This window comes from Chlorocebus sabaeus, chromosome 11 (assembly GCF_047675955.1).
Source record: "Chlorocebus sabaeus isolate Y175 chromosome 11, mChlSab1.0.hap1, whole genome shotgun sequence".
NCBI classification, from domain to species: Eukaryota; Metazoa; Chordata; class Mammalia; order Primates; family Cercopithecidae; genus Chlorocebus; species Chlorocebus sabaeus.
The window spans coordinates 52998402-53007970 of NC_132914.1; the positions used below are offsets into that span (position 1 = coordinate 52998402).

General features: G+C 33.4%; 1 protein-coding gene across 1 annotated transcript; it reads left to right on the forward strand.

The window, feature by feature from the left end:
- The first annotated feature begins 235 nt into the window (after nucleotides 1-235).
- Nucleotides 236-1205, forward strand: LOC103238467 (olfactory receptor 6C76). Its single transcript, XM_037986238.2, has one exon. The coding sequence runs from the start codon at nucleotides 264-266 to the stop codon at nucleotides 1203-1205; it is 942 nt and encodes a 313-aa protein (XP_037842166.1). The 5' UTR covers nucleotides 236-263.
- The last annotated feature ends 8364 nt before the right edge of the window (nucleotides 1206-9569 follow it).

Here is a 9569-nt window from a genome sequence, read left to right on the forward strand (position 1 = left end):
TAAACTATGGAGACAGAATAAACATGTAGCAGAGACTGATATTAAATACAGAAGATATATCTTTAAAAGTAGAATTATGGAAAATGAGAAATATAAATGTGTATACATACACTATTTTATAAGTCGCACGTGCTTCTAGTCACGATTCAATAGTATTTGAAAAGAAAAATGTGCAAATATTTATACTTGTCTTTGGACTCATTGTTTTGTTGCTTTTGATGTTGATTTTATCAGTAATCTCTGACAGGAATCAATCATCAGAAATGAAAAATAGAACATCAGTGACAGATTTCATCCTCCTGGGTCTGACAGATCATCCACAACTACAGATTGTGATTTTCTCCTCTCTATTTCTTACGTATGTACTGAGTGTTACTGGAAATCTAACTATCATCTCCCTTACCCTGCTGGATTCCCATCTGAAGACCCCCATGTATTTCTTCCTCAGGAATTTCTCCTTCTTGGAAATTTCATTTACTTCTGTCTGTAATCCTAGATTTCTGATCAGCATTCTAACAGGGGACAAATCCATATCTTATAATGCTTGTGCAGCTCAGCTATTTTTCTTTATCTTTCTTGGTTCAACGGAGTTTTTCCTCCTAGCCTCTATGTCCTATGATCGCTTTGTGGCTATATGTAAGCCTCTGCATTATACAACCATTATGAGTGATGGGATCTGTTATCAGCTTATAATCAGCTCTTGGCTGGCTGGTTTCTTGGTAATTTTTCCACCACTGGCCATGGGCTTACAGCTGGATTTCTGTGACTCCAATATCATTGACCACTTTACCTGTGACTCTGCTCCTTTGCTGCAAATCTCTTGCACAGACACAAGTACTCTAGAGCTCATGAGCTTTATTTTAGCTCTGTTTACTCTTATATCCACTTTGATATTAGTAGTTTTGTCCTATACTTACATCATCAGAACTATTCTGAGAATCCCCTCAGTACAACAAAGAAAAAAAGCCTTTTCAACCTGCTCCTCACATATGATTGTTGTCTCTATCTCTTATGGAAGCTGCATCTTCATGTATGTGAAAACATCAGCAAAGGAAGGAGTTGCTTTGACAAAAGGAGTAGCTATACTCAATACCTCTGTTGCTCCTATGCTGAATCCATTTATTTACACTCTAAGAAACCAGCAGGTGAAACAAGCATTTAAGGATGTTCTGAGGAAGATTTTCCACAAAAAAACATTGATTTGAACGCAATTTATTAATGAAATACACACACATTTTTTACCAAAGAACGAATAAAGATTTCAGTTTTAGTTCCTTTCTGTCTTTTTATTTGTATATCTTTTCAGAAACACAACTGTTTCTACTATTTTATTTAATGTTAAATTAAATACTAATGTATTTAATGTTCTTAAAAGTCTTTATATGAATTTATATAGAAAAGTCATTGTTAAATGATCTGATGCACATTCCTATGGTACGACTCAAAGAAGGAAATAAAGCCATTTCCTATATTAATCTACATACTTAAAATAATATAATTGTAATTATATTTATCACTGCCAAGCTTATTTCAACAGAATATGATAATGTATCATCTATGTTAAGTTACATAGGTGAATATATGAATGAACATGTACATGTATGTAGTCAGATATATATGTGTGTTTGTTTCTGTGTCAATGTTTGTGTATATATGTGTATAAATTCATATATTCATATATTTACATATATGAATATACCCACATGTACACATTGTATGTTCATAATTCACATATATACATATATTCTAAAGATATTATATTTGTGTATAATATCTTTATATATTATAAATAGTACATATTTATAATACACAATATATATGTGTGTACATTCATATATGTGACTATATGAAGAGTAACTAATATATTCACTCTTTCAGTTTTTTTTTCTTTAAAATGAAACTTATGGGATATGGTAATAACTGGTATATGAACAAACTCTAAGAATTTAATAATTTAAATAGGGGAATTAATTTTTATCGTGATAATATTTAACTTATGCTTAACTTATATCCTATATAAAATAGAAAAAATAAATTACATGTTTGTCATTATGACAGCAAATTATGAATTAGAACAACCTTTATTAGTTTTTCTTTTGTTTTTAGATCAATTTATTGTGAATGCTTAAATAACAAAATCAATTAATATAACAAACCATGTCATTAAGGATAATTTCCTGAGTGTAGAAATTTTTTCTAATTATAGTTATTACTTAAGAAAAGGGTGATAGCATTTAGTCACATTTCTCTAAAACATTTCTACAGAGAACTAGCAACATCTGGCTTGGGAATAACGCTCTCTGAGGATTTTTATCCAAGATTGTTATTTATGACTCCATAACCATGCAATATAGTAGCTTATGGTATTGTTTTCTGTCTTTTATCAGTTGTTTCAGACTAGTTTTGATACAATTTGCCCACTGTATTATGTGTGATTATATTAGTTGCCAAATAAATATCATAATAAAACATATTTCAGCAAAAAAAAAAAAAGATTTATTGGATTGATAATCTTAGGAAGACTTGAAAGTTCTGAATTATTCTGTTTAGCTCAGGAGTCAGAAAAAAGGATTCACATGTGCCATGACACCATCTTGCTCAATCTCACCTTTGTATGCCTCTGTGTCTTCCTGTTTTTATATGTCATATCTTTATTGTTTACGTTTATTTTCTTCTTCCTTACTACAGATACTCCTTTGTCACATTATAAATAGACTTTGCACTCTCCCATTTATTCTTTTCAATTCATGAAACAATGAAAACAGACTCCCTAGGACCAACTCCAACAGAAGTGTCAGTTGAAAAGAGTTGATTGACCCATCTTTGAGTAGGTGTTAGTCATCGACATTTCTTTGATCCAAGAGGATCAGTTATATGATTCTCAGCCATAGTGTGTTGGTTAGTGTATGCATGGTAGAGTTAGGCTGTTTGGGTTTATAAGTCTGACTCTGTGGTTTGCAAGCTTGAGACTTTGCTGGCCATCCTTAAAGTGCTTAGTAATGTTAATTATATTATTATTGTCATTGTTATTGTAGTTACTGTGATTTACATGGCCTACCTGGGTCACATTGTTCTTTGAGAGGTGGAGTTGGGGGCTGGTAGTTATTCTTGCTTGAAAGTAAGAGAAAAATAATTCTTGAGTAAAGAAAATGCCATTCAAACCTAAATCAGTCAAATCTATTTGGTCAATTTGGCTGTGTCGAAAGCATGGCTACCTGTAGATACAGACACTTACAAGGTAAGGGGCAAATGATAATGCATTCAAAACTCTTCAAAAACTGGCATCCCCTGAGTAAATTTATGATAGTAAAGGATTGACCTTATGCCTTGTCCAAGTGTCATATTTTATCTTGGTTTCCTACCAATTACAGTCAAAAGAGAGTTAAATATAGAAAGCATAATGTTTATTTCCATTATGCTCTATGTGTAACTAAACATTATAACTTAAAAATAGTTACTAGTGGCTGGAGTTTTCATGTTCCCTATGTAGAAAGCCACATTCTTGGCATCTGCATACTAGAGCAGCGGAGATTCTTTGGACAGTAAGATGATGTAGGAAATAATTATCATAGTTCATTTTTCATTGTGTTTGCTTGCTTTTTTTAACCAGGTGTGAAAATACATGACAAATCATTCCTCTCCACGAAAGCACCTGTGATGTCCACATAACCCAAACCAAATGTTTTTCTTACTGGATTGCACTTTAATACTGCTAAATTCTGATTTGGAGGATTTAATTTGTATTAACAAAGTAGTTAACTCTCCTTAATTGATGTGCAGCAGGTTTAACTTCTCAGTTACTTGGCTTTATTAACTGTCAAATTGGGTTAACACTCCATAACTCATAGAATTTTTAAAATTCGTTGAGAGTAAATTAAGTCATTTAAACTGTTTGTTTCAGGAACTCGATAGATATTTGTTATTATTTTACTATATAATCTCCCTTTTTTCTTGCATTCTTCAACCCTAGATTTAAAAAACTGTACATTTCTACTCCTTTTGTTCAGGACATTCTTTCCCCAGTTTACCCATTGCGTATTTGTCTTCTGTGACTAAGCCATTGACAGTATGTTTATTGTCATTCTGTATACGCCCTGCCTTTTAAAATTGTGTCTCAGAGTTTAATACTATATTCTGAGACAATGGCTTTTAAATTTAAGTCTATCCTACCTTTATCATGTGCCCAAGGCCTAACTATCTGATTTTCTAATTTTCATCATGAAGAAGTGGCTTGGATAGTGGGTGTCATAACCAAAGTCTTTTTTTTTTTCTTCTGGATCTTAACCCCAAAATAACCTCAAATAAGCCTACTCTCTAAAACAACAACAACAACAAAACTCCATCCTTGCTAAACAATATCACATAAAATGACATTATCTTAGTCATAATATCATTTATGGAGATTGCCCTACAAGCTGTCCCTTCTATATAGCATATCTAGAACTGCCAAAGCAAATATTCCATGGACTTTTATTTTATTTTATTCTTTTTTTGTTTGTATAAGTTTATAGGGCATAAGTGTAATTTTGTTACGTGTGTAGATTGTATAGTGGTGAAGTCAGGGCTCTTAGGGTATCACTCAAATAACACATTGTACCCACTAAGTAACTTCTCATCATCCACCCCTCCCACCTCCTCAGCCTTCCAAGTCACCATTGTCTATTATTCCACACTCTACATCCATGTTTGCACATTATTTGGTTCCTACCTATAAGTGAGAACATGCAGTACTTGTCTTTCTCTGTCTGACTTGTTTCACTTAAGATAATGGCCTCCAGTTCCATCCATCTTGTTTAAATTTATTTTTTTAATTTTTTTATTATACTTTAAGTTCTAGGGTACATGTGCACACCATGCAGGTTTGTTACATATGTATACTTGTGCCATGTTGGTGTGCAGCACCCATCAACTCCTCAGCACCCACCAACTCGTCATTTACATCAGGTATAACTTCCAATGCAATCCCTCCCCCCTCCCACCTCCCCATAATAGGGCCCAGTGTGTGATGTTCCCCTTCCAGAGTCCAAGTGATCTCATTGTTCAATTCCCACCTATGAGTGAGAACATGCGGTGTTTGGTTTTCTGTTTTTGCGATAGTTTGCTGAGAATGATGGTTTCCAGCTGCATCCATGTCCCTACAAAGGACATGAACTCATCCTTTTTTATGGCTGCATAGTATTCCATGGTGTATATGTGCCACATTTTCTTAATCCAGTGTGTCACTGATGGACATTTGGGTTGATTCCAAGTCTTTGCTATTGTGAATAGTGCTGCAATAAACATACATGTGCATGTGTCTTTATAGCAGCATGATTTATAATCCTTTGGGTATATACCCAGTAATGGAATGGTTGGGTCATATGGTATTTCTAGTTCTAGATCCTTGAGGAATCGCCATACTGTTTTCCACAATGGTTGAACCAGTTTACAATCTCACCAACAGTGTAAAAGTGTTCCTATTTCTCCACATCCTTTCCAGCACCTGTTGTTTCCTGACTTTTTAATGATTGCCATTCTAACTGATGTGAGATAGTATCTCATTGTGGTTTTGTTTAATTTTATACCTCTGCTTTTGTGAATAGCACTGCGATGAGCATATGAGTACAGGTAGGTATCTTTTTTATTTAATTATTTATTTAAATAATTTCTTTAATGACTTATTTAAATAATGATTTAAGTGATTAATGTTTTTAATGATTTATTTGAATTATTAATGATTTATTTTCCTTCTTTCCATTTCAATGAGTTCTTTTCTTTCTTTCCTCTTCACTAGTAGGGTATTGTTTGGTCAAAGGGTAGTTCTATTTTTGTTCTTTGAGAGATCTTAATAGGATTTTCCATAGAGGCTGTACTAATTTACATTCCCATCAGTCTTTGTAAGAGTTCTCTTTTCTCCACATCCTTGCCAACACATGTTACTTTTTATCATCTTAGTAATAGCCATTCTCACTGGTATAAGATGATATCTCATTGCAGTTTTAATTTGCATTTCTCTGATGATTAGTAATGTTAAGCATTTTTTCACATACCTGTTGGTCATTCATATGGTTTCTTTTGAAAAATACCTATTCATGTCCTTTTCCACTTTTAATGGAATTACATGTATTGTTGTTGTTATCATTGAGTTGTTTTGAGTTCCTTATAAAATCTAGATATTTGTCCTTTGTCAGATGCATAGTTTGCAAATATTTTCTCCCATTCTGCAGGTTGTCTTTTCATTCTGTTGATTATCTCTTTGCTATGCAGAATTTTTTTTTTTTTGGTTGAATTAAGTTCCATTTGTCTATTTTTGGTTTTTTGCCTGTGCCCCAGCTACATTTCTCTGTGGATATCTGACTGCTCATAAAAATCAAGTATCAAAAACTGAAAGATTTGTCTTTTTCCTCCAGTCAAACTTGCTTTCCATCTGATCATTTATTTGCAGAGTTACCTAATTTGCCAAACCATAAGCCCAGGGTTCATCTCTTACTACTTCTTTTCCTCTTCTTACCTCAAATTTTCATTAAAGTTCATTTGTTCTACCTTCACATGTTTCTCACGTCATCTTACTGATCTCTGCACCAATGAGATTGTGTTATAAAGACAGCAAAGAGCCATGAGCATTGATCTCACCCAAGGTCTTACCCAAGTTCAATGATCATGGGTATCTTCAGCAATGAGGCTCACAATTCTCAGGGTGCCCAGAAGCCACTGGGCAAATCGCATATTGAGTCACTGTTGACTCTTACTTGCTGCCAGAAACTGCTGCCAAATAACACTGGCTTCTCCTTTTTTTGATAGTCCAAATTCAATGAGAGTATTTCTAAGGTGGAACCTTACCTGCCGGAAAGACAGAATCTTCAAACATTTTCTAGAAACATTCATTTCTAATCAATGAAATTAGCAATTTTGTAAGACAGAAAGTTAATTTATAAAACTAAATGTGTATATTTATAGTAGCAATAAGTAGTTGACACCCAAAATAAACAGTACCATTTACTGTCCTCAAAAATGAAATACTTAGGTATAAATCTAAGAAAATTTGTATGGAATGCATGGGCTTAAAAACACAACCACTGATGAACAAAATCATATGGCCTTTGAAAAATGAAGAGATATACTATGTTTCTGAATAGAAGACGATTTTAATATGCCAATTGTTCCTATCTTAATCTATAGATTCTTATAATCCCAACCAAAATCTTAGTATATTTATAGTTATTAGCAGCTTAAACCTAAATTTGATGTCTAAAGACAACAGAAATATGTTAGTCAAAACACAATTTTGAAAAAGAATAAAATATGAGTACTCACAATACTTCACTTCAAAATCTGCTATAAAGCTGCAATAACCAAGATAGTGCAGTACTAGTTAAAAAAAAAAAAAAGGCATATATCAATTTAAAAAGAATAGACATACATGAAGTGATGTCTAACAAATGTACAAAGGCAATTTAATCAGGAAGGATTTTTTAATGAATAGTTCTATAACAACTGTATCTCCATATGTGAAGAAATAAATCTCAACATTTACCCCATGCCTTATGTAAAACGTGACTCCTAAGTAAAATATAGAGCCAAAGGTAAAGTGTAAAACTATAATACTGTAGAAGAAAACATAGGAAACAATCTGAATGACCTTGGTTTTTCAAGAAGATTTTGTGCTTGACCAAAGTCATAATCCACAAGAAAGTCTGGTAAGTTGAAATTCATTTTATTCATTGTTTTAAAGTTCTTAAAACAACACTGTTAAGAATGAAATGATTAAAGACTGAGAGTAAATGTTTTCAAATCACACTCCCGAGACCACACTTGTCTCTAGAATATGTAAAGAACACTCTACCCTTAGAATAAAAAAAGAGCAACACGATAAAACCTGTGCCTAATATTTGCATAGAGATTTCACCATAGAGGATTTATAGATTGCTAATATGTATATGAAAAGATGCTCTACATCATGAATTATTAGTGAAATGCAATTAAAACCTGCATGCCTATTTGAATATTCACAACAAAAATACTGGCAATATCAAATGTTTACAAAGATATAGAGCTACTGGGAGTCTCATACTTTTCTAGTGAGAATACAAAATGGTACAAACACTTGGGAAGCCATTGGGGCGACTCACAGAAAGTTAAATTTACACATAACATATGAACTAGCAATTCTACTCCTATCCAAAAGAATGAAAAATTATGTTAATTCTCAGAAGTCTGGCTCTTGATCTTGATGCTGTACAAAAAAACAATGTGTGATTTATCGGCCTCTACTATAGGAAATTACAAAGGCTTTCCCTAGCAGGGTTCACAGAAGCAAGCTGCCCTTCCCATATCAGATGGTACACTGTTCATGCATCATAGTCTCTGAAGGAAATGATAGTAAAGGACTCAGATCATCCTGGCCAAATATGCTGTTACATTTATCTTTAATTCTAGCCCAGGTGCCTCCACTTGCAGGCCTCCTTCTTGGGAAAACTTGAAGACAGTTTTCTCCACTCGGATTCGGTACTCAGCACTTTTACATTCCTAGCCCTGACACTGTCTCCTTCCCATGGCCCCTTGCCTCCATACAACTGCAAGAGATTTTTGTTGGATGATCCCACGGTAGTAAGGGGACCCCCGTGTCTGTGTTATTCTACCTGACACTCAATGCTGTGTCATTTCATGGTAGAAAATGGAACAGGCAGGAGTCCACACTTTCTCTGATTTTAGCCTTTCCTATACTAATGCAGTAATTGATTTCAAACTTGACTGTTACTTTCCATTTAGGCTGGTTGCTTTTACCAACCACTCCAATATCCAGCAGCTCAACTCTCTCTCCAGCTCAGCAGGGCTCTTGACACCCTCAGAAACATGTATGTGAATCTTTAAGGCAGCTTTATTTATAATCAGCAAAATTGAAACAATATATATGTTCTTCAACTGAGGAATGGATAAACAAACTGTGGTACATACGTATATTGACATATTACTCAGCAACAACAACAACAAATGATTCATTCAACAATAATGAATTGGAAAACAGGGTTTGAGCAGATTTATTTTTTACAAAAATAACTGTAAGCAATGTAGTTTGTAGACTTGTAACATGGGTTAAGAATTATGAAACTAATTGTTGTACAAGATTTAAATAAATATTTAGATATATTGTCATAATAGAAGTCAGTATTTCTATGTTGAAGAAAGAAGTTACAATTAAAGAAAGATAATAATTATAATAAATTCTGTGATTGTAGTCAGAGGTATCATGATGGACTCTTGATTTGTTTCACCTGTTTTAATTTGTAATCAGTAAATATGGGAACAAATATAGATGTACCTTTATGCATGAATTAGTACACAATCATGTGCTACACAACGATGACACAGTCAGCAATGGACCACATATATGACAGTGGTCCCATACAATTTTAATGAAGCAGAAAAATTCCTATCACCTGTTGACATCATAACTGTCATAATGTCATAGCACAACACATTACTCATTTGTTTGTGGTGTTGTTGGTGTAAACAAACCTATTATGTTGCCAGTCTTATAAAAGCATAGCACACACAATTATCTATAGTACATAGTATTTTAAAATAATAAT

What these genes read in the sequence shown, in the direction of transcription:
- LOC103238467 (XM_037986238.2), top strand. Translation starts at nt 264, where the DNA reads ATGAAAAATAGAACATCAGTGACAGATTTCATCCTCCTGGGTCTGACA.